The sequence below is a fragment of the Papio anubis genome, chromosome 16 (assembly GCF_008728515.1).
Source record: "Papio anubis isolate 15944 chromosome 16, Panubis1.0, whole genome shotgun sequence".
In the NCBI taxonomy this organism is placed as follows: Eukaryota; Metazoa; Chordata; class Mammalia; order Primates; family Cercopithecidae; genus Papio; species Papio anubis.
This window is the reverse complement of record NC_044991.1, coordinates 77,029,615-77,052,976: the sequence shown is the minus strand read 5'-3', so window position 1 is coordinate 77,052,976 and position 23,362 is coordinate 77,029,615. Positions and strand designations below refer to the sequence as shown.

Genomic DNA, 23,362 nt, shown 5'->3' with positions numbered 1-23,362 from the left:
GAGTGGTGGGGCAGGGGAGGTGGGGGTGGGACAGTGGCAGGAGGCAAGGTGACAGTAGTGGCAGAGGAACAGGGAACAGCCCGGGAAAGGCACTGGTATTTCAGCTTGAAGGCCTCGGAAGTCAATGGGAAGGATTTCAGTACAGAAATCTTGTGATAATACCTGAAATTGAGGCTACGGCAAGAAGTCAGATTAGACTGGAGCTACCCAAAGAAAAAATGCCCGAGGTTTCAGGCTGAGAGGGAAGATATAGGAGACATTAAGGAGGAATAAATCAAAGAACTTCCCTTTTACTGTAACAGAACAAAGTAAAATGTCGGATGTTATTAAATTTAATTGTTGGTTTTGTTCTCAAAGGTAAAAGCATTACACCATTAACATGGAGTTATTCTCATTAAATATCCTCCTCCTGTCTCTCAAATCCATCCCCTTTTCTCCCTCCCCTACTGCCCTTTACTCCCAGGGATAAGTCTCACTGAGCTCTCTCTCAACATCCTTGTCTTCCTACAGACCAACCCCGTTCTCCACTCAGTGGCCTAAATGATCCCCCTCTTTTTGTTTTCTTTTTTTTTTTTTTTTTTTTTTTTTGAGACGGAGTCTCGCTCTGTCGCCCAGGCTGGAGTGCAGTGGCGCGATCTCGGCTCACTGCAAGCTCCGCCTCCCGGGCTTACGCCATTCTCCTGCCTCAGCCTCCCGAGTAGCTGGGACCACAGGCGCCCGCCACCTCGCCCGGCTAGTTTTTTGTATTTTTTAGTAGAGACGGGGTTTCACCGTGTTCGCCAGGATGGTCTCGATCTCTTGACCTCGTGATCCGCCCGTCTCGGCCTCCCAAAGTGCTGGGATTACAGGCTTGAGCCACCGCGCCCGGCCAAATGATCCCCCTCTTTTTGTTTTTGAGACAGGGTCTCACTCTGTCACCTAGGCAAAGTGCAGTGGCGTGACCTCAGCTCACTGCATCCTCTGCTTCCCGAGGCTCAAGTGATCCTCCCACGTCAGCTCCAGAGTAGCTGAGACCACAGGTACACATCACCACACTCGGCTAGTTTTTGTATTTTCTGTAAAGATGGGATTTCACCATGTTGCCCAGGCTGGTCTTGAACTCCTGGGCTCAAGCAATTCACTTGCCTCAACATCCCAAAGTGCTAGAAATACAGGGCCTAACTGATCCTTTTCAAAGGCACACCTGATCGGGTTACCAGCCTGTTCAGAACTCAGAGTTTCCTGACATCACCAGGAAGCCCAGTCTTAGTCTGACCTGGCTCCCACCTGCCATACCTCTCTGACCTTACCTCCTCCTCCCCAGATCTAAACATCTGGGCCACACTGTCACTAGCACCTCCCAGGTGGTCACCATTCACCTTTCCCTGCCCCAGCTAACTCCCTATTCATCCCTCAGAACCCAGGATCAGTGCCACTCCCTCAGGGACACCTGCCCTGATCCCTTCACGCAGGCCTGCCCATGTAAAGTTTGTCATGGTGCCTGACTTCTCCTTCACAGCATGGGAAACTGTAGTGCCTCATTCCACGAGGATGAAGCCTGTGTCCATCTTGTTTGCTGCCTTATGTCCGGGGCTTAAAGCAGAGCCTCGCACACAAAAGACAGTCAATACCTTTTTATTGACTCAGCAAATGAAACAAAGAATACTCAACAGTAATACTCAGCTTCATCAATCACCATGTCATGAATTGGTATCTTTTATTATTATTATTATTATTATTGAGATGGAGTCTCGCTCTGCTGCTCAGGCTGGAGTGCAGTGGTGCGATCTCGACTCACTGCAACCTCTGCCTCCAGGTTCAAGCGATTCTCCTGCATCAGCCTCTCAAGTAGCTGGGATTACAGATGCGCACCACCACATCCAACGACTTTTTTTTTTTTTTTTTGTATTTTTAGTAGAGATGGGGTTTCACCATATTGGCCAGGCTGGTGTGGAGCTCCTAACCTCAAGTGACCCGCCTGCCTTGGCCTCCCAAAATGCTGGGATTACAGACATGAGCCACCGTGCCAGGCCCCAGGATTGGTATCATTTTAAAGCAGAGTAAGATGAAAAGGTAGCTTGGTCAAATAACCTCAGAAAGCCTTTTGAGGAAATTTACAGCACAAAATAACATAATTAAGGTCTGAGACGTCTTGCAAAAAAGAAATCTAACTTTCTTCATGTGAAAGCTTTGCAGACTCATCTGAACACACAATCTCCCCAATCCCCCTTCTTTCTAGCAGATCACAGGTTAACATCCCACCTTGAAGAATGTGGCAGCCAACAAGGGCTCATACTGGAAAAGTGCTTTTGAAGGCCATGATCACCCGCAGTTCCCAAAAATGGATCTGCAGGCCACACACATACAGTGCCTGGCCTCAGCCCACGTCTCTACCATGGCAGGCACCCAGGCTGGTTTCACTGCTTTCTTTTTATACAGAGTAGCCTGAGGCCCAAAGAGAGTGAGTCACGGGGTAAGGTCACACAAAGGGTTAACAGCAGATCCAGGACTGAGGCAATGGTTTCTGAACTCCAGGTAATGAAAGTAGAATGTGGACTCTTTCTGGCCTAGTAATTTTCTGTTTTGTTTCTTAAGGTCATGTTTCTCATACCTTAAATAATAAAAGGGAGTATTGCTTCAGGGTCCATTTCATGAGCTTAAACTGTAGCTGGAGAAAACAAAAGGCTTCCTCTACAGCAGTGACTTTAAGAACACACTATCATAGCAACGAATCAAAGTTGAAAATGAATTCAAGTTACTGAAGAAACAGAAGACATTTGCTTTCCGGCACTCATGAAGGTAACAACATTAAAAAGGGGGTAATTCATTCACATATTCAGTTGCAAAGATAAATGTGTCAGCTCACTTTGGAGATGATCGTTTATGAAGTATACCTCTTCAAAACCAGATGTGATTCTAGCTGATAACCAAGGAAAAGTGACAACAGCTCCCAGGAGCATATTTTTCTTTTGAACTAAAAAAAAAAAAAAAAAAAAAAAGGGGCAGGGGAAGTCTGACATGCCCCTTTTCTCTCTCTTCTGTCTGAAAATGAGCCTCCCAGGTCTGGCTCACAAGACATTCCTTCTGAGAAGCCTTCCTCATATCCTTAATGGTCTGGTCATTGAGCCCCTCCGGCTTACGGCACCATGTTCACTTCTCTATGGGCATCTTTTGCCCATCATGGACTGAGTTCATCAAATCCACCTGGCTCTCAGCAGTGTCTGGCACATAAAGGTCCCTCACCAAATGCTGATGGCAGATGACCAGCCGTGGCTGGAGAGTTCATGAGGCTGATTCTCCAGTCAGCTTGGGTCTCAGCAGTGGCAGTGCTGCTGGTGGAGGGAGGCGGCCGGAAACTATACATGCATGCTCCACAGATCCAACCGTGGGAACTGTTATCATAGGCGATCTTGGGATTCTTTTTTTTTTTTTTTTTTTGAGATGGAGTCTCACTCTGTTGCTCTGGCTGGAGTGCAGTGGTGTGATCTCGGCTCACTGCAACCTCCACCTCCCAGGTTCAAGAGATTCTCCTGCCTCAGCCTCCCAAGTAGACAAGATTACAGGGACCCACCACCACGCCCGGCTAATTTTTATATTATTAGTAGAGACAGGGTTTCACCATGTTGGCCAGGCTGGTCTCAAACTCCTGACCTCAGGTGATCCACGGGCCTTGGCCTTCCAAAGTGCTGGGATTACAGGCATGAGCCACTGTGCCCAGACCAATCTTGGGTTTCCAAAGCACTTTTCCAGGAAGAACCTCTGGCTACAGACAATGACTCCATCATTTCTCATCTTAAATAGAAAAAGTCTCCTAATCTTTGGCTTTTATAACAGAACTGGAAAAGCTCAGAAAAGATCCTACCTCTGAAAAATTATTTTTCTTTAAAAAAAATCAGAGACAAAGCAATTGAGTTTAGCTCCCAATGCATAAAAATAACTCATGATGTCACCTCCAAGTTGGACAAAATTCCTTGTCACAAATGTTCAATATGTGTAGCCAGGATACGAGATAAAAGTAAAAACCAGAACGCTAAGCAGCTTTCAGAGTAGATCTTAAATAAGAAAAAATATTACCATCGGATTTTTTAAAGGTCTTGCAGCATGCTGTATGATAATATCCTAATAAAGCTATAGAAATTTCTGCCAAGAGAAACATGAAAAAGCCAATAGTAGGAAATTGGTTAAGTAGATCACAGTAAACCCAGAAAAAGGAATACTCCGTAACCAGTAAAATGATGTTCCAGAAGACTGTTTTATCAACTGTGTTCAATGGAAAATAGAATACAGTATTTGGGGTATAAGCCTATTTAAATAAAATGTATATATATTTACACCAAATTGTTAACTATATCTCTAGGTAGTAGCAATGTGTGTGATATTTCTCCCTTTTTTGCTTGTGTATTTCCTAAATTTTATAAGAATGTATGTACTACGCTTAGAATAACAAAAATACTTCTAAGTTTGGTTTTTTTTTAAGGCCTGTTGAGCATCTCTTGCCATCAGGCAGTATTTGGTAAGCTCCTCCTGCAAAGGAAGGGCAAAAACAGGGCAAAAACTGAGCAAACATGGTGAAAACAATAACTGGGGCAGGGAAAGAAAAGGAAAGGATGTCACGTTACCTGATGCTGGATGATTTTCTCGTAGTATCTTTTCTTTTCTTTTTTTTTTTTGACACAGAGTCTCACTCTGACGCCCAGGCTAGAGTGCAGGGGCGTGAGTTTGGCTCACTTCAACCTCTGCCTCCCAGGTTCAAGCGATTCTCCTGCCTCAGCCTCTCGAGTAGCTGGGATTACAGGCGTGAGCCACCACGCCTGGCTAATTTTTGTATTTTTAGTAGATATGGGGTTTCACCATGTTGGCCAGGCTGGTCTTGAACTCTTGGCCTCAAGTGATCTATCTGCCTCAGCTTCCCAAAGTGATGGGATTACAGGCGTGAGCCACTGTGCCCAGCCCTGTAATATCTTATTTAACTATTCAGTCCTCAATTTTAGTCCTAGGCTGAGGCATTTTATTCCAACATAAAAATTCTGAATATAGTCTATAAAAAAACTTTTAAGAAAATGCCAACTACACAGAGTGGTTATGCTTTAGCAAAGGCAGTAAGTCAGTATTCAGCTAAATGGAAATTCTATTATCTAACAGAACACAGTCTGGCCTCTAACGTTCTCTTAGCTCATTTTTGATACACTATCCAGGGCTCTTTTCTCCACTTGCTTTGGAGTTTTTTGCAGGGAGGTGGGAGAATGGGGTCTTGCTATGTTGTCCAGACTGAGCTCAAACATCTGGGTTCAAATGATCCTCTAACCTCAGCCTTCGGAGTAGCTGGAATTACAGGCATGAGCCACCATGCCTGGCTTCCTTCAACTGCTTTGTCTGTGCCTTTTCTGTGTTTTGGCAAAATTCTTTGGGTTTCTTGACTGCATGTTAACAACCACCAAAAAATGCAGAGTTCAAGGAAATATCCCTGCATCAGAAAAATATATTTGAGATTATCTTAAATGCATTTCCTTTTCCCAATGAATTTGTTTTGTTTTTAAGACAGGGTCTCACTCTGTTGCCCAGGTTGGACTGCAATGGCTCCATCATAGCTCAGGCATGTGACATGACATCCAGCTAAAATTTTTTTTTCTTTTTTTTTTTTTTTGAGACGGAGTCTCGCTCTGTCACCAGGCTGGAATCCAGTGGTGTGATCTCAGCTCACTGCAACCTCCGCCTCCCAGTTTCAAGTGATTCTCCTGCCTCAGCCTCCGGAGTAGCTGCGATTACAGGCACCTGCCACCATGCCCAGCTAATTTTTGTATTTTTAGTAGAAACAGGGTTTCACCATGTTGGCCAGGCTGGTCTTGAACTCCTGACCTCAGAGGATCCACCCACCTCGGCCTTCCAAAGTGCTGGGATTACAGGACTGAGCCACTGCGCCTGGCCCCCAATGACTTCTTGACATTTTATTATTCATCATTAACTTCTCAGATCCCATCAATTAGGGCAGTAATACCAACAACTATTTGAAAACAAATTGCAGTTTCCAAAGCAGCGTTTACACAATAGCATCTTAAGGCAGGGCACCTATCAGCATTCCTACCTTATTTTAAAGTTGTGAAAAGGAAGGTGACATGCAACAGTTAGTGGGGCCTCTGTCTACTGCTTTTGTCTCCAATGATGTTGCCTGAACATTGACCCCTCAACAGGCCACTTCATCATATCTGGGGAACTTATTAAAAACCCATGGTCTTGGGACTCACCCCAGACCAAATGAATCAGAAGGCTCTGAGGGTGGGGCCGAGGAATGTCACACTTAATAAGCACCCTCAGTGATGTTGAGAAGCTAGGCTCAGAAACTGCTACTAAAAGGTAGGCCAAAAAAGGTGGGCACAGCCAGAAGCAATGGTTCACACCTATAATCCCAGCACCTTGGGAGGCTGAGGTGGGCAAACTGCTTGAGCCCAGGGGTTCAAGACCAGCCTGGGCAACATGGTGAAACCCTGTCTCTACAAAAACTTTTTTAAAAATTAGCTGGGCATGGTGGCAGGTGCCTGTAAGTCCCAGCTACTCGGGAGGCTGAGGTGGGAGGATCACTTGAACCCAGGAGGTTGAGGCTGCGGTGAGCTGTGATGGAGCCACTGCACTCCAGCTTGGGTGACAGAGCGAGACCCTGTCTCAAAAAAAAAGGGGGACTCTGCTCTTTTAACCACCCCTGGAACCTGACCATATTCTTGCAGCACATCAAGGCTTGTCAGGACAGAAAGATGGAGAAAGACAGTGGGTGAACTGATCACCCAGAGGACAAGCAACTGTACACATGCTGCGTGGAAATATCTGCCCCTTCATTACAAGGATCTTTAGTTCTGTCACATGAACAAAGTCTGTTCTCTGCCCCATACTTACTTGGTCAGAACAATGGAGACTGCATCGTTGAGAATACTTTCTCCAAAGACCAGCATGTTGAGCACTGGGTCCACATGAAGTGCATTGAAAATAGCAATAGTGGCCACTGGATCAACAGCAGATATTAGGGAGCCAAACGCAAAACTGTAAGAGACAGAGGGAAGGGGAGATTCTGTAATGTGTGTCACCCAGTCCACATATTAAAGCATTAAAGTCAAAGGCCATATTTAACAGAAAGCAAAACTACACACTAGAGCTGAAGTAACTATAGAAGGTAGCATATTTTTCCCCACTTATCTGCTGTTGACATTGTGGGTGGAGTGTGAAAGGCCCACTCTAAATTGAGTTGTTAGGAATGGCCTGGTTTTCTACTGTCAACACAGAGACTTGACTTTGACCAATGACGGAAGAGAGACTTTGCTTAGATATATTTATTATATACCGCCCAGTTCCACAGGTCAGAGCAGCTGGAGTCAAATGGCCCATGAACTCCTGCATCTGACCTCTGCTCTGCCCCTTGCCACCAGCCCCTTGGAGTGCTGTCTGTGACCAATCCCAGCCTGCACTCAGATTTGCAACATCTAAGAAAGTGTCAAAAACCAGGAGTAACCCCAGTGTGCTTTGGGGGTGAGTGGCATGGACAGCCGATAGAAACACTGAGGCCATCTCCTAACTGGGCCAGTGACCTCACTGACAGTCCCTGTGAAGAGCTTATCACCCCCAGCAGATATGTGCTGATTGTCTAACATGTTTCAGGCATGGAGGCTACCACGGCCGGCACTGTTCTAAGCATGTCACATACGGTGACTCAACAATCCAGTCAGTGACTGTATGAGAGACTGCTACTACTGCCCCGATGACAGAGGAGAAAATCGAGGGACAACGGGATGATGAAGTAACTTGTTCAAGGTCACTCAGCTAACAAGTGGCAGAGTCAGGCTATCTGCCCAGAGTTGGTACTCCTCCCCCCAATAGTAGATACAGCAATACCCAGAGATGAAGGCAAATTCAGACAACAGCAAGTGTGACCCAGGAAATCAATCGAGGTGACGTGAGAAGGTGGGGTGTGGGTGTGGGTGTGGGTGTGCGTGTGGGAGCCACTTAGATAGGGGGGTTCTGGAGAGGCCTCTCTGAAAGGATGACACATGTAAGCAAGAACCTACATGTTAAGCAGCAGTTGGCCAGGCCAAGAGCTGCAGGCAGAGGTGACAGCAAGTGACTCCTGAGGTGAGAGAAAGCCTGCTGCCTGAGGAACAGAAGGAAGGTGCGTGTGGTGGCGGGGGTGGGGCGAGTGGCAGGAGCCATAGGAAGCTGGCAAGGGAGGCAGGACCAGCTCCCTCAAGGGGCCTCGTGGGCCACATGAGCCTGGACAATTCACTCTCCCTGCCCTTTGGTGATTTTCCCACAAGCCTCTGTGCCATGCCTGGTGCAACTTTCTTTCCAGGGCAGCAGAATGGTGGGTCTGCCCCCTTCCACAACACCAGCCAAAACATGGAGCCCCCAAGGGCCAGTCTGTGTCAGTCATTAGCCAGAGACGACTGCCTGAGCACTATACTCCAGCCTCAGTGAAGTGCAGGCCCAGCCCAGGCTCCCAGGTTCCCAGCCTGTGTCAGTCATTAGCCAGAGATGACCCACCCTCACCAAGCCTGGGTCTAGGGGGAAGAGGATGCTCGGCCTGAGCAGCCTTCGATGGGTGATCTTTTGGCTGCAGGGTCAGGGAGAGGAGAGCTGACCGAGGAAATGCCTGGCTGCCTTGCCAGGTACAGGTCTCTTCAGAAGTCAATCATTTGGCCTCTGGTTTCCATGGTAGCTGCCTGTGAATGTGATTCATGTGCATTAAACCAGAGTGCCTCCGGATCCCAGGCTGAGGATTCAGTTCCCAGACTTTGCCTGTCCTCACAGAGGTCATCACAGGCCTGTGAGCTCCAAGGAAGTGGACGCTGGGTTTTCGTCATGGGTGAATTCCCAGGGTCTGTACTGGGTATGGCCCAGAGACACTTGCAGAAGGCAAGCAGGCAGGCAGGCGGGAAGAAGGAAGGGAAGCAGGAAAGGGAAGGTAACTCCACTAAACAACTGCCCATCTGGGAGATCCTATTTTGTTGGTAGCTGGTCCCCAGGCCCGTGCACCACAACCCAGACAGAGCTTCTGGTTGCTCTTTTATTCCCACTCTCATCAACCACAGCCACATCACCAGAGGCCGTGAAGGAAGGAGGACAATGTCTAAAAAGTGTATCCTGGGCCGGGCACAGTGGCTCACGTCTGTAATCCCAACACTTTGGGAGGCTGGGGTGGGAGGATGGCTTGAGCTCAGGAGTTCAGGACCAGCCTGGGCAATATAGAGAACCCCACCTCCACACACACAAATTAGCTGGAAGTGGTACCACACACCTGTAGTCCGAGCTACTCGGGAGGCTGAGGCAGGAGGATAGCTTGAGCTCAGGAGTTTGAGACTACAGCGAGCTGTGATCATGCCACTATACTCCAGCCTCAGTGACGTGCAGGCCCAGCCCAGGCTCCCAGGTTCCCTGTCCTATGACTCTCCTACCCCTGCAGGATATACTTTTTATTTTATTTTTTTTAAAATTTGTTTATGGGTATTCATTGTACAATGCTTCACCTTTTCTGTATGTTTAAATGTTTCATAGTGAAAGGTTGGGGCAACGTTCATCTTACATAAGTCGAATGATGTCTCATGTGTCCCTAAAATGTATAAAACCAAACTGCTCTGACCATCTTGGGTACATGTCATCAGAACCTTCTGAGGCTGTGTCACGGGTGCGTGTCCTCAACCTTGGCAAAATAAACTTTCTAAATTAACTGAAAAAACAAAACAAACAAAAGGTTGGGGAAATGCTTTGTATAAATCACGTTACACATTTAGTTTGCTTGGGAATCTAAATGGAGGCAGAGTATTTCTGACAGTGAAGATGAAAAGTCTGAAATACAAACTGTTCAATCATTGAGAGGTCTGTATGGAAAGAGGATCACTTCACCTGGCTGTCAGCTGTTCCACTTCACTTCTTTAGGACCTCGCCTTTTAAATGCCAGAAGTTCAACTTAAAAATGTACTTTCTTTATTCCATAACCCCAAAAGATAGCAACATCAACAAAATGAAAAAGAAATGGACAAAGGCAGTGAAATAATTCAGTGTCTCTAAGAGTGAAATCTCTCTCCAGCAAGATATCACCAGAACAAAACGAAACATGTGCAACAAAGTTACTTTTGTGTTTTCTACAGTGCAGAGGTTGCAAAAGATAGTCTGTGGCTCTCATGTTTGATCTGCATGGCGTTTGTGAAAAATTGAGCAAGTTGTCAACATTTGAAAACTGGAAAATTCCCTATAAAAATCTAGAAACCTAGCCTCGTTTTGAAAGAAAAATTATTTAAAATAGCCACCAATTCTGGGCCCAGATTTCCACATGGTAATCATGAGTTGGCACTGAGAAGTGGCTGTCCCTTCATACAGGGTGTGTTCTCCCACTGGCTGCTGCCCCACCGCTAGACTCACAGCTGGCCAGCTTCCCTCTCTTAAGTGCTCTGCCAGGCCCTGCAGCTGTGCGGGTTTGCGACCCCAGAGCAGTCCCCATCCGTGGGACTGTCACTTTCTAACAGCCAAGGAAGCTTCTGCACATGGAGAGGAAAACACTACCTGGCTCTAAGTCAGTGTGTCTACAGGGCAATTATTTTCCTGTCCTTCACCTGAACATTCCAACCACTGATTCAATTCAACTTCACAGGAAGTTATCCAGCATTGTCTGTATCTCTAACCAGCTGTCCCCAAAACAAGTGGAAGATTTGAATACTGTGATACCTTCCTTTACTGGGCATTTCTTTTTATTTGCAAAACACCTACCAAACACAGGACATCAGTTCTGCTTTATTTCCAGCTCCCATGGAATAGGACTACTTGTTTATGTATCAAAACTGTCTTTCAACATAAGCTCCAAAATTGTTGTCCTGGGCTGGGGTGGGTGGTGAGTGGAGGTGGAAATAGGATTGGACTTGTTATCAGAGACACAGTTTCCATGAAAAGGGTTCCCAGATTCTAGTCCTAAGTTGCTAAACTGCTGCCAAATCCTGAAAGCTCTGACTTGCCAGATGGCAAGGATCTGGGGACGAACATGTGGCCCTGCTGCCCAGCTCCTCAGCCATGCCGCAAGACCAAACACAGACACACTGAGCAAGGCTGTCTACTCTCAGAAGGGGGAATCCAGACGATGCTCTGCATGGGTGCTTTTTCAGCACTAGATCTGGTACCTTCTGAGAGACACCTGCCTCAACCTAGTGAGGCTGCTTCTCACTATGCAATTCTGGGAATTTCTGGACAGGGCTCATGGGACGTGCTCACGGGAGTGGTTTCAGATGGAAGGGCTTTCCACAATATCCACAACAGAGGTCCTGGCCCTGCTTCCCCCACTGCAGGTTTGGTGGCAATCCTAGAGGAAAGTTTCTCTGTCACTCCCCGCTCCATCTCTAAACTATCAAGAAGACAACTTTTTGTTATGGCGACTGAAGTCTTGGAAATAATAAGAAGACAATGGTACAGTGTATGTGTGCACATGGGCAGGGCAGTTAGCTGAGCAGAGTTACTCCCTCCCAAGCTTAAACTGTATCATTCCAATCAGCAATGCCCGACTAGGGATCTTCAAAAGTCTTTAGTATAGTTTTGATTCATTTCAGAGATACAAATCAATTCAGAGTAAGATTCTATGGCAGAAATCCTTACCAAAAATAAATATACAGAGAGAGAATAGAACAGTACCACACCCAGGAAGCAATGTGGAGAAAAATTTCCCCTGTCTGAAAAGCAGTCGCATGGGTGTTACAGTATGAAGGATTTACCTGTCTGTCATGTTGAGTTTAGAGATTACATCAGCCTGTAAAATAAAACACACAAACACACAGACACAAAAAAAACCCCTGGAGAACAGCCAAGAAGATTTAAATGTCCATTAGTGCTTTGTTAAAACTAATAAGGACATTAATCTTCAGTTCCCAAACCACTTGAAAAATAAAGAAGGCTCCTAAGCTTTAGTTGAAACATGCATTCCATCAGCATGCAATGAAAGTATGGAAAAGAATGCTACATTCTTCAAGCCCAATTAACTGTAGTTTCCTTAAGTTTATTCTTATTTAATACTAGAAACTGAGCAATGAAGAAAGCTGCATGACAGACAGATTTACTCTGGTGCCATCAAAGCTGCAATATAGGTGAAAATTCGATGGAATGGGCTTTGGCTATGGAGAGAAGAAAGCAGCTGACATGTGTTAAAGAAATCTGCCTGTCACCCAGACACCTGACCCTCAACTTAATTTTCAGAACTGGGACAGGCAAACTTTCTGCAACTGACAATAAAGGAAAAGAATGTGACATGCATGGACATGCACAGTACAAAACTACAGATACTACCTTCCTAGGGATGTTTGGTCTAAATTAATTTGAATTAATTTGAAGTCTAAAGTAGAGACCATCCAACTGATGTCACTGGGAAGTGGTTTAGCAATTGTGGAAAATCCAGAGTATATAATTCTACAGGTAGACAGCTTAGAATTGAGTGAACAGATTCAGAATCACCTTTGATTTTATTATTTCTCCAATGCCAGCAGAAAAGCACATCTCTGATTTTTAAAATGCAAATTTTTATCAAAAAACAGCATTCAATCCCAATTCAGTCTACCTGACAACTGTTTGAAGTTCTTGATGGCATATATTTGGCTTTATTTTTAGATATTCTAATTTAAGACAGTATTGGTTTGCAAATAAAATAAAATACTTTGGGGGGGGATTATGGAAAAGATTTACTCAATTCCAGATGCCAAAGGTCTTGCAGGACACTTTGAAACAATTTAGCATGCCTCTACTGTGCCTCATATGAAGCTAGGATTTCCTTCCAGAAGGAATTTACCCTAAGGGTGAAACCCAGGCCCCACCAAGTGGCCCCATTTCACCTTCCCACCTCCCTGCACTAGCTCTAAGAATGTAAGACTTTCAAAGTGTTTCAAAGATGATTTTCTTACCTGACCCAGAAAATAAATTCCTCCACCTACTACAAAAGCAGATATTGCCGTCCCAAAAACAGCAAACAGGGTGATGGAACCAATATTTTGAAAGAAGTTACCCTGTTTGAAAGAGCAGAAATCAGGGAAACGATTAGAAAAGCCATTCCTGTCAGTGAAGTCATGGCCCGCACACCTGGCCCTCTCGGCTGACTTGACTCTCTGTGAAAGGTACCACTGCCCATCCTGTGTGGCAAGCTGGGAGCCTGGGAGTCTTCCTGCACCCCTGCACCTACTGCAGTGTCCCGTCACTCACATCATCTTTCATCTGGAACACTGCAGAGCTTCACACAAGTCTCCTCAACCCCTCCGGGCCCCTTTCCCTCCACTCTCCAGTCCTTCCAGAATGGTCCTCCCAAAAGACAAATCTGATTGTACTGCCTTCACCTGGACCCCTACTTCCACTTAAATGCAGCTAGCCCCCACCCTGGATGACTCGACCCCTGGGGAGGCCTCTGGGCTCATCTGGCACCATGCTCGCCTTTGTTCTCTGGGTTCCAGTCCCACTGGTGGCTTCGAGCGGGTTGTGCTCCCTCTTTGCTTGTTAAGCTTTCATCATCCCAAGATCTCGGGACATTTCAACTCTTCCTGATCCCTCAGCCAGCTCCCAGCTCAGATCCTAGTCTATGCTCTCAGTGCACAGTCACCCTCCCTTGTAGCGGTTGACAAGACTGCAATTTTGCACTTATTTATGTAACTGATGTCTGATTTTCCCATGAGGCTGCAGGCTCATTCTGGGCAATGACCACATCTGCTTTTGCACAACACAGTCCCTGACATAATGTCCCTCAGATGGAGGATGCCCAACAGACAGGCACTGACGGAATTAACTGTTTCACGTCCAAAGTCCACACAATTAGGATACCAAGATACACTATCAGATATTCCTTTTTCCTGGCCAGGTCTTTTAAACAATTTTACTTCACTCTGTTAGTATCATCATTAACTACGACAGATAAAATGTTTCTATCTATACTTCACACCATTTAAGAGAAAATATTCAAGTCCAAGCAGCATGGTAACATCTTTCAAATTTCCATAAAATTAAGGAAATTAAGCTAGTTATCATAACCCTGTGGACTCCACTTAGGAGTTACCAAGAGGCTTTAATCACTCCCGATTGTGGGTGTGAACAAGATTCTTGTTTTCAGCTCAGAAATCGCCAAACCAGGGACATTAGGACCTGCTATTTTAAAGCCCACTCGTGAAAGAGTGTCCTCAGCTGAACACTGACTGCCCCACTAAGCCTACCTCCTAGAAGCTGCAATTTTGACTTGGCTGCCTATAATTTGACATTCAATTCCTTTATTTGGCATATCAATCTTTACTGCACAAAGAATTTAAAATAACTCAAGGCAAACACAATGATTTGGTTTTTCAAAACAAAGGGCTTTCAATCTATGAGTTTCTCTTTGCAAATCGCTGTTTTCTTTTGTTATTTAAAAACAGATTAGGCTGGGCTCAGTGGCCAACCCTGTAATCCCAGCGCTTTGAGAGGCCAAGGCGGGTGGATCACCTAAGGTCAGGAGTTCGAGACCAACCTGACCAACATGGAGAAACCCCATTTCTACTAAAAATACAAAATTAGCCGGTGTGCTGGTGGGCACCTGTAATCCCAGCTACTCGGGAGGCTGAGGCAGAAGAATCGCTTGAACCCGGGAGGCCACGGTTGCAGTGAGCCGAGATCGCACCATTGCACTCCAGCCTGGGTAATGAGCAAAACTCTATCTCAAACAAACAAACAAAAAGATTAATCAGTTTTGACCTGTTTGCAGAGATCTAATGTTGATATAATTTATATACCTGGTTAATATTAATCTGGATCTTGAAATTTACCCAAATTAAAGTTATCACACTACAAGAACTTCCCTCTGCTAGATAAAGCAAATTTACTGTTTCTCTTTGACATAATTAACATCCTATGATTTGTGTAATATTTACAATTCAAAGAACCAGTTGCTGCCTAGCTAATGCATATCAAATGATGATAATCTTACTGAAATCTGTATTCTAAGTCCAAATTTACATTAGCAAATATCACAATATTAAAATAAAATATTCCAACTTTACTTCCTGTCATCTTTGGGGCAGGGTAGAAAGTAGACAGAAGTTTCAGAATTAGCATTTCATAATCCTATAAGTCCCTTTCATATAAATTGTCACATTATCTGCTGGAAAGTCATCTTCAACAAAATGTTTTTCTAAAAAACTATTACTTTCCTCAAATTTTGAATAAGTTTCTCTCCCTTCCCTCTAAAAAAAAAAAAAGAAAATAAAAACTTTACATTCTCTAATATTCAAAATGTCATGTTTTTAAGTCAAAATCAAGTCAATTTCCTCAGCATGTTTTGAAATATTTTCATAATCTGCTTACAGTTAAGATTTGTTTACAAAGTGAAAGAAAGACATGGTGACCTTCAACTTATGTTTCCTTGTTAAAAATTATCTGATGTCAGTAACAGTTTCTAAAACTTGGGAATATTTTTTGCATTAAACTTCCTTTTCACTTTTTCTTTGGATAGATGTACAATAAAATAATAACTTTAAAAAAATCTGGGCTGAACATCTAAATATATTTTTGTTTCAGTACAGGAAAATTAGAGACTTAATTTCTATGTTTTTACCAAAAATTTCTAGACAAATCTAACCCATTTTTAAAAAATTGTTTATTTATTTATTTTATACCATGTCAACAACAAATTAAGTTTATTTTTGTTTACTTATTTTTGAGACAAAGTCTCCCTCTATCACCCAGGCTGGAGTGCAGTGGCGTGATCTCAGCTCACTGCAAGCTCCACCTCCTGAGTTCAAACGATTCTCATGATTCTCATGCTTCAGCCTCCGGAGTAGCTGGGATTACAGGCACGCACCACCACGACCAACTAGTTTTTGTATTTTTAGTAGAGATGGGGTTTCGCCATGTTGGCCAGACTGGTCTTGAATTCCTGGCCTCAACTGATCCACCCACCTCGGCCTCTCAAATTGCTGGGATTACAGGCATGAGCCACTGGGCCTATTAAGTTTAATAAATTATTATTACTACTACTGGAGGTGGTATTGTTATTAATAATAGATAACATTTTTATCATTAATAACAAGCAGCAGCACTCCATTTATTTAGTGTGGTGGGTGGTGCTTTGCCTACATTCTTTCATCTAGTGTGAATCTCAAAGCACTCCGGGAGGTAGGGTTTTGGGGTTTTTGGTTTTTACTTTACCAAAAAGAAACCTGTAGGGGGCAGCGCATGATTAGATCTGTATTGTGTCTCTGGCTTTCCTCTCTCCAAGGGCTGGCCTAAACTTTCCAATCTTCAGGTTTTTAAAAAATCACATTCACAAAATAGCTGTTGTATTATTAATACTAGTATTTTAAGTTGAATCACTTTATTTTAAAACTTAAATACATTTATGTTTAAAGAAAACTCACAGACAAGGAAAATACCACGCACAGACACAAACAGGCTTAAAAGTGAGAAGCTCCTGCCCAGGCAGAAAGACTCACACTAGGGGCCGGGCGCGGTGGCTCACGCCTGTAATCCCAGCACTTTGGGAGGCTGAGGTGGGCAGATCACTTGAGGACAGGAGTTTTGAGACCAGCCTGGCCAACATGGTAAAACCTCGTGTCCACTAAAAACACAAAAATTAGCTGGACATGGTGGCGTGTGCCTGTAATCCCAGCTACTCAGGAGTCTGAGGCAGAATAATTGATTGAACCCATGAGGTGGAGGTTGCAGTGAGCCGAGATCATGCCACTGCACTTCAGCCTGGGTGACAGAGCGAGACTCCATTTCAAAAAACAAAAACAGCACTTCACACTGGGAGTTGCAAGGCAATGGCCATCAAGGCCAAGCCAAAGCAGAGAAGTGGGTAGGGGCCAGTGCCACTGCTCGCCAAGGCAGGGAGGCAAGGATGGGCAGGCAACTGTGGGACTAGGAAGGCTGGACCAGAGAGTGGGCGAGAAGAGATAGAGGTTGAGGGATGAAGGGGAATATCAAGCTGGGGTCTGAGGCCAGGGGAGGACACGGAGAGGGAGACAAGAAAGGATGGATGGGCCTGAGGAGGTTAGAAACGCGCCAGTGGGGGAGCTGAAAGAAACAAAAGCCCTGGGGCACATGTCCCTGTCATCCCAGGACACAGTCTACCCTCTTTACATCTATCAGTCTGTGTCCAGGAAGACGAGTCAATGCACCATCTGTGAGCCACTTAACATCACTTCAGCCATCTTTCTGGGCAAAGCACCCATTTATGGCAAACACTGGCTCAGTGAGCCACACTGCCTGAAACCAATAAAGCAGCCAATTGATCATGTCTAGTCCTCTCCAGAATTCAGGCACTGCAGTCCAGCTTCCACTGAGCACAACCAGGAAGAAGCAGAGCTAACACCCAAGCTTTTAAGGAACTTGCTTTACAAACATGAGAAACTGTCCAGACCAAAGCACCAATGTGGGCCTGAGTCTCACCTTGTGTAATGAATATCCAGACTCAAAGATAATAGGGGGAAGCAGGAGGAGGAAAAACATGTTTGGACGAAACATTTCTTCTTCCTGTAAATAGAAAATGGGAATCTTAAGAGGCATGGAATTTGTGTAATTAAGAAATAAATTCATCAATAAAGAGCCAAAATAATTCTTCTTTCAGGGCCTGGCCTAATGGAAACGTATAATGTTTAAATAACTACCTGATAATAAAATTAAGCAGAATGAGAGATTCCCCCACCAAAAAAAAAAAAAAAAAAAAAAGAAACTGCATTTTATTATTTTTATCATTATTATTATTATTTTGAGACAGAGTCTTGCTCTGTTGCCCAGGCTGAAGTGCAGTGGTGCAATCACAGCTCCCTGCAGCCTCAACCTCCTGGACTCCAGTGATCCTCTCACTTCAGCCTCCTGAGTAGCTGGGACTACATGTGCGTGCTACCATGCCAGGCTATTTTTTTTTTTCTTTTTTTTAGATATAGGGTCTGCTGTGTTGCCCAGGCTGGTCTCAAAGTCCTAACCTCAAGCAATCCTCCCACCTCAGCTTCCCAAAATGCTGGGATTACAGGCATGAGCCACCACACCTGGTCAAGACAAGGATTTTAAAGGTGATCAGCGAAAAGAAATAGCACAACAAACTGCTTCCAAACACAGAGTAGTATGTTTTTTATTCCTTAGTACAGAAAGAAAATTAATCTGAATCTAGAAAATTTCAATTCTGGTTGCATACTTTCAAAAACAAGTCTACAAGCTGGAATTCCTCCGGGAAAAAGGTAACGGCAAATCCTAAAACAATCCACTCAGAGGAACAGGAAACCCTACACATGGTTAAAATAGCTCTGCCTTCTTTCTGCTTATCACAGACAACTGTGCTATTTTCCAAAGTCTGATGTGATGAAACAGTCCCCACTGGATGCTCTTTCGACTTGAGACTTGGCTACAAAGACAGCCCCTTACCATGTGTCTTGCTATAAAAGAACACCTGAGGCTGGGTAATTTACAAAGGAAAAACATTTATTTGGCTCATGATTCTGCCGTCTGGAAAAGTTCAAGACTGGGTATCTGATAAGAACCTTAGGCTGCTTCTACTCATGGGGAAAGAGAAGGGGAGCCAGAGTGTGCAGAGATCCATGGCAAGAGAGGAAGAAAGCGGGGGTGGGCGTGGGACCAGGCTCTTTTTAACAATCAGCTGTATAGGGAACGAACACAGCAAGAACTCATGCACCTCCCTCCCCCAGCAAGGGCATCAGTCTATCCATGAGGGTCCACCCCCATGACCCAAACACTTCCAACACTGGAATCAAATTTCAACATGAGGTTTAGGGAGACAAACGCCCAAACCATTGCACCTTGCTTCCAGATTTGATTATTAAGTGCCATTATGAATGGTGTTTCCAGAATATAGCCAACTTTGGAGGGATGAAACAATAACAATTTCATTTTCTATATTATTAGAATATCTCTCTAGTTGTTGGCAGAATTTGGGGGAAATATATATTGGTCCTCAAGCCCACAATGGTTATGTGTAATACATAGTCTTTTTAAAAATGCAAAATCAGGCCCTTTTTCATATGAATATTTTCCCATGTCACAATTTTGACAGTCTGATTTCTTGTCAAAATCCCTATTCCAAAGAATGCCTAAATGTATTCTTACAAATGTACAGCTGTTACCACAAAGACTAAAAAAATTCAAAAAAGGCTCAAAATAGAAGCAAATGATGACTTCTGAAATGCCTTATTAAGTCTTAAAATAGCAGCATGTACAACAAGCTCATGATTCAGACTGGGACTATGTGAAAAGAAATGAGCCGAGCTCTGTGTTTTGTGGGGCAACCTATTCTCAGGATCTGTGCAGCAGGACCACTATATACAGCCTTTTGGAGGTACAAAAACTACCCCTCCCACTCTGGGAAAAAGGAGAATCTACCTATAGTGGGGTTACATAGTGTCCCCCAACCCCAACCCCAATTCCTGTCCACTAGGAATCTCAGAATGTGACCTTACTTGGAAATAGGGTCTCTGCAGATCTAATGAAGGTAAGGATCTAGATGACCTTACGCTGGATAAGGGAAGGCCAAAGGCAGCAAACATCAACTTGTAAGAGACAGAACGAGGCACACAGAGACGTGTAGAAGCCGCCCACGTGAGCACAGAGACAAAGACAGGAGCGATGCGGCCACAAGCCAAGGAAAACCTGGGCCACCAGAAGCTGGGAGATGCAATGAAGAATTATTTTCTAGAGTCTTTGGGAGGGAACTCGGTCCTGCTGATACCTTTTCTTCTCACTTCTGGCCTCCAGAACTGTGAGACAACGAATCTCTGTTATTTTAAGCCACTTAGTTTGTGGTAATTTGTTACTGCAGCCCTTATGAACACACGGCCTTTCAGGGAAATAGTGTTATAGTTCCTTTTGGCAATGGCTCCCACAAAATGGTGTGAGGTGATTTTAGGTGGCACTTGAGCAGTGTGTGTCAAATACCACTGACCTCACGGATTGAGACAGCCCCTTTTGATTATTTCTTCAGGTCCAAATAAATCCAAGACACCTTAGGATGGCAATACCGCCTCTAAGGGCTCTAACGTGCTGATCTCCCTCTACAGAGAGCAGACTTGACCTTTGATGCTTCAGCAGGCATCTGTACTACTTCATTTTTATCATGTTTACAAAACAATATTAGTTTCTGAATGGAAATAGTACTGTAACATTGCCTTGAAAATAAACATGGCCAGGCGTGGTGGCCCATGCCTGTAATCCCAGCACTTTGGGAGGCCAAGGTGGATGGATCACGAGGTCAGGAGTTCGAGACCAGCCTGGCCAACTTGGTGAAACCTTGTCTCTACTAAAAATACAAAAATTAGCTGGGCGTGGTGACAGGCACCTGTAATCCTACCTACTCAGGAAGCTGAGGCAGGAGAACTGCTTGAACCTGGGAGGCGGAGGTTGCAGTGAGCTGAGACCACGCCATTGCACTCCAGCCTGGGTGACACAGTGAGACTCTGTCCACTCCCCGCCAAGCCCCCGCAAAAAAAAAAAAAAAGAAAAGAAAACAAAATAAGAAAATAAATATATAGGCCAGGCACGGTGGCTCAATCCTGTAATCCTAAAACTTTGGGAGGCCAAGGTGGGAGGATCACATGAGCTCAGGAGTTCGAGATCAGTCTGAGCAGCATAGTGACATCGTGTCTTTACAAAATTTTTTTTTAAAAATTAGCCACACCCAGGCACAGTGGCTCACACCTGTGATCCCAGCACTTTGGGAGGAAAACGTGGGTAGATCACTTAAGGTCAGGAGTTTGAGACCAACCTGGCTAACAAGGTGAGACCCTGTCTCTACTAAAAATACAAAAATTAGCCGGGCACGGTGGCACACGCCCGTTCTCCTGCCTAGCTACTCAGAAGGCTGAGACAGAAGAATCATTTGAACCCGGGAGGCAGAGGTTGCCATGAGCCGAGATTGCACCACTGCACTCTAGCCTGGACAACTGAGCGAGACTCTGTGTCAAAAAAAGAAAGTAATAAACAAATAAATAATATATATATATATTTAAAAAGCAAGTTAATAGAAAAATATTAAGCACATGATAATACAGGTAGAATGCAGACCCAGCAGGTCAGTTTGGAATCAGAACTTTAGGGAAAGAAACTACCAGCTCCTCTTGTTTTTCTGACTTCCGACTGCTCCCTGTACATCTGGTTTCCAGGCAGATATCCTGCTTCTCACTCTGACTCTCCACAAATGCAGGCTCCTAAAGGAAGCCTGCCCCAATCTTTTTTTTTTTTTTTTTTTTAAAGAGACAGGGTCTTGCTCTGTTACCCAGGCTGGACTGCAGTGGTGCAATTATAACTCACTGCAGCCTCAAACTTCTGGGCTCAAGCAATCCTCCTGCCTCAGCCTCCCAAGTAGGTGGGACCACTGGTACATGCTGGCATCCCCAATCTAGCCTTATTTTCTGAGATCAAGCACTGGTTATCTGGATGACACTTCAGGCACTTTATCACATCCATCACCTAACTTGTTTCATGGTCTGTACTGTTAAATACATTCTATTATTTTATCTTGAAAAGTAACATCTGTTGGAAAACAAAAATTCAGTAACAATGATGCATATAAAACTAGAAGTGAAAGATCACCTCCCGTTCCCCTACTCCCACTGCTTACAGCAGGGGTCACAAGCAAAGGTTTCTTGGGGCCATACTGCATGACCCGGAAGAAAAGCCCCTCTGCTCAGTGTCTCTGAACACTGCTGGACCTAGTGTTAAGAGAGCTTCTGCTTTTCCAAGAGAAGCTAGAAGTTCTGAATTTTATGTAAAATTTCCAGAATTTTATATAGACTGGTAATATTTTAAAATCTAACTTTTTTTTTTTTTTTGAGATGGAGCCTCACTCTGTCACCCAGGCTGGAGTGCGGTGGCTCAATCTTGGCTCACTGCAACCTCCACCTCCCAGGTTCAAGTGATTCTTGTGCCTCAGCCTCCCAAGTAGCTGGGACTACAGGTATGTGCCACCACGCCCAGCTAATTTTTTGTATTTTTAGTAGAGACAAGGTTTCACCGTGTTGGCCAGGCTGGTCTCAAACTCCTGACCTCAGATGATCCACACGATTTGGCCTCTCAAAGTTCTGGGTTTACAGGCATGAGCCACCACACCTGGCCAAAATCTAACAATTTTTAATTGTTTTACAGTCAATTCAAATTTTGATCATTTATTTTTTATTTTTTTGTATTTTTGTAGAGACACAGTTTCACCATGTTGCCCAGGCTGGCCTCAAGCTCCTGGGCTCAGGCGATCCACCCACCTTGGCCTCCCAAAGTGCTGGGATTATAGGCATGAACCACCATGCCCTGTCTTGATCAAATGATTTTTAAATCAGATCAAACAAAATGGGTTAGTGGGCAAAATCTACACATCAGGCTATATCCAGCCTAGGAGTAGAAAAAGGCTCTTCAGTCATGACCCACTCTTAGAGTGGTTAAATGTAACCAAGTCGCAGGAAGGCAGAGATCTCACATGTAATGTGCTCCATTGGGGCCTCCCCAGCAGAGGTGTGTCCTATCACTCTTCGAAGTTCAATACACATTTTGAAAATTTATTTAATATATAAAATATTTCATTACTACTATTTATAACAGCTTCAAATTGTGTTTTATGTTAGGCTATAAGGTTTGTCTTGCTAATTTTATACTCTACAGTTTCACAGGTCAAATAATCCTAGGACCTAGGAGCTTCATCAAAGTAGAAAGGGCTCAAATGTGATCAATTTTAGCCACATAATTCTTTACTATTTTGAAATGAATCTTATTTCCCTCCACAAAATAAATTTTGTAGCATACTTGTTAATCTCACCCTACTCAACATGGATGTTCAAGTTGATATTGAAATTCTAGTTTCAATGAGTACTTGCATCCCAGGATGATGTTCATACTCTAATAATCTCTTTAACACAAGGGTATGTATATTAGCAAACTGAGGACGGGGTGGTATAGTGGAGAAAACACTGCATATTCAGGCCACAGGGTTTGGACACAAGACTCCACTCAGCCACTTTCTTTCTAGCTCTGTGACACTGAATACATCCCAATCTCCCTGAGTGTCACCTTTTTCATGTGTAAAAATGGGGTGATGATATTACAATACCCAGACAATCCACCTCACATGACCGTCATGAGGATAATATGAGCCACAATATATGAAGTACTGTGTCTCACAGTACCAGACAAGTATGTTTTATTATCCTCAGTTGTCAGAATGGAATTGGGAGCAATAAACAGTATTTAATGTTTAATGCTAATTAGAGAATTTTCCTGCCTAATAAAGTAGGTTAGCCTAGGATTACAAAAATGCAAGTATAATAACAACAACAACAAAATGACATTGGTGCTCCCACGTGCACTTGAAACAGTATGAGACTTATGCTTTTGCAAAAACTCGGATGTAAAGGCATCAGCCTGTATCTAATAAAAA

The 23,362-nt window shown here is 44.2% G+C and overlaps 1 protein-coding gene across 8 annotated transcripts in view; it reads right to left on the bottom strand.

The window, feature by feature from the left end:
• SLC9A8 (solute carrier family 9 member A8) overlaps positions 1-23,362 on the bottom strand; it is an 80,782-nt gene that overhangs the window by 30,222 nt on the left and 27,198 nt on the right. For 6 of the 8 annotated variants that reach the window (XR_004179110.1, XM_031656842.1, XM_031656844.1 and 3 more), the window contains 4 exons: positions 17,383-17,466; positions 12,885-12,986; positions 11,709-11,743; positions 6,865-7,008 (listed from right to left, as the gene is read on the bottom strand). Coding sequence is in view for 7 of the 8 variants with exons in the window: in XM_031656842.1 (XP_031512702.1) it covers positions 6,865-7,008; positions 11,709-11,743; positions 12,885-12,986; positions 17,383-17,466 (365 nt within the window). In the remaining variant the exon portion in view is untranslated. The remainder of the gene's footprint in view (positions 1-6,864; positions 7,009-11,708; positions 11,744-12,884; positions 12,987-17,382; positions 17,467-23,362) is intronic. The other 2 variants (XM_031656847.1, XM_031656845.1) reach the window with 1 other exon arrangement.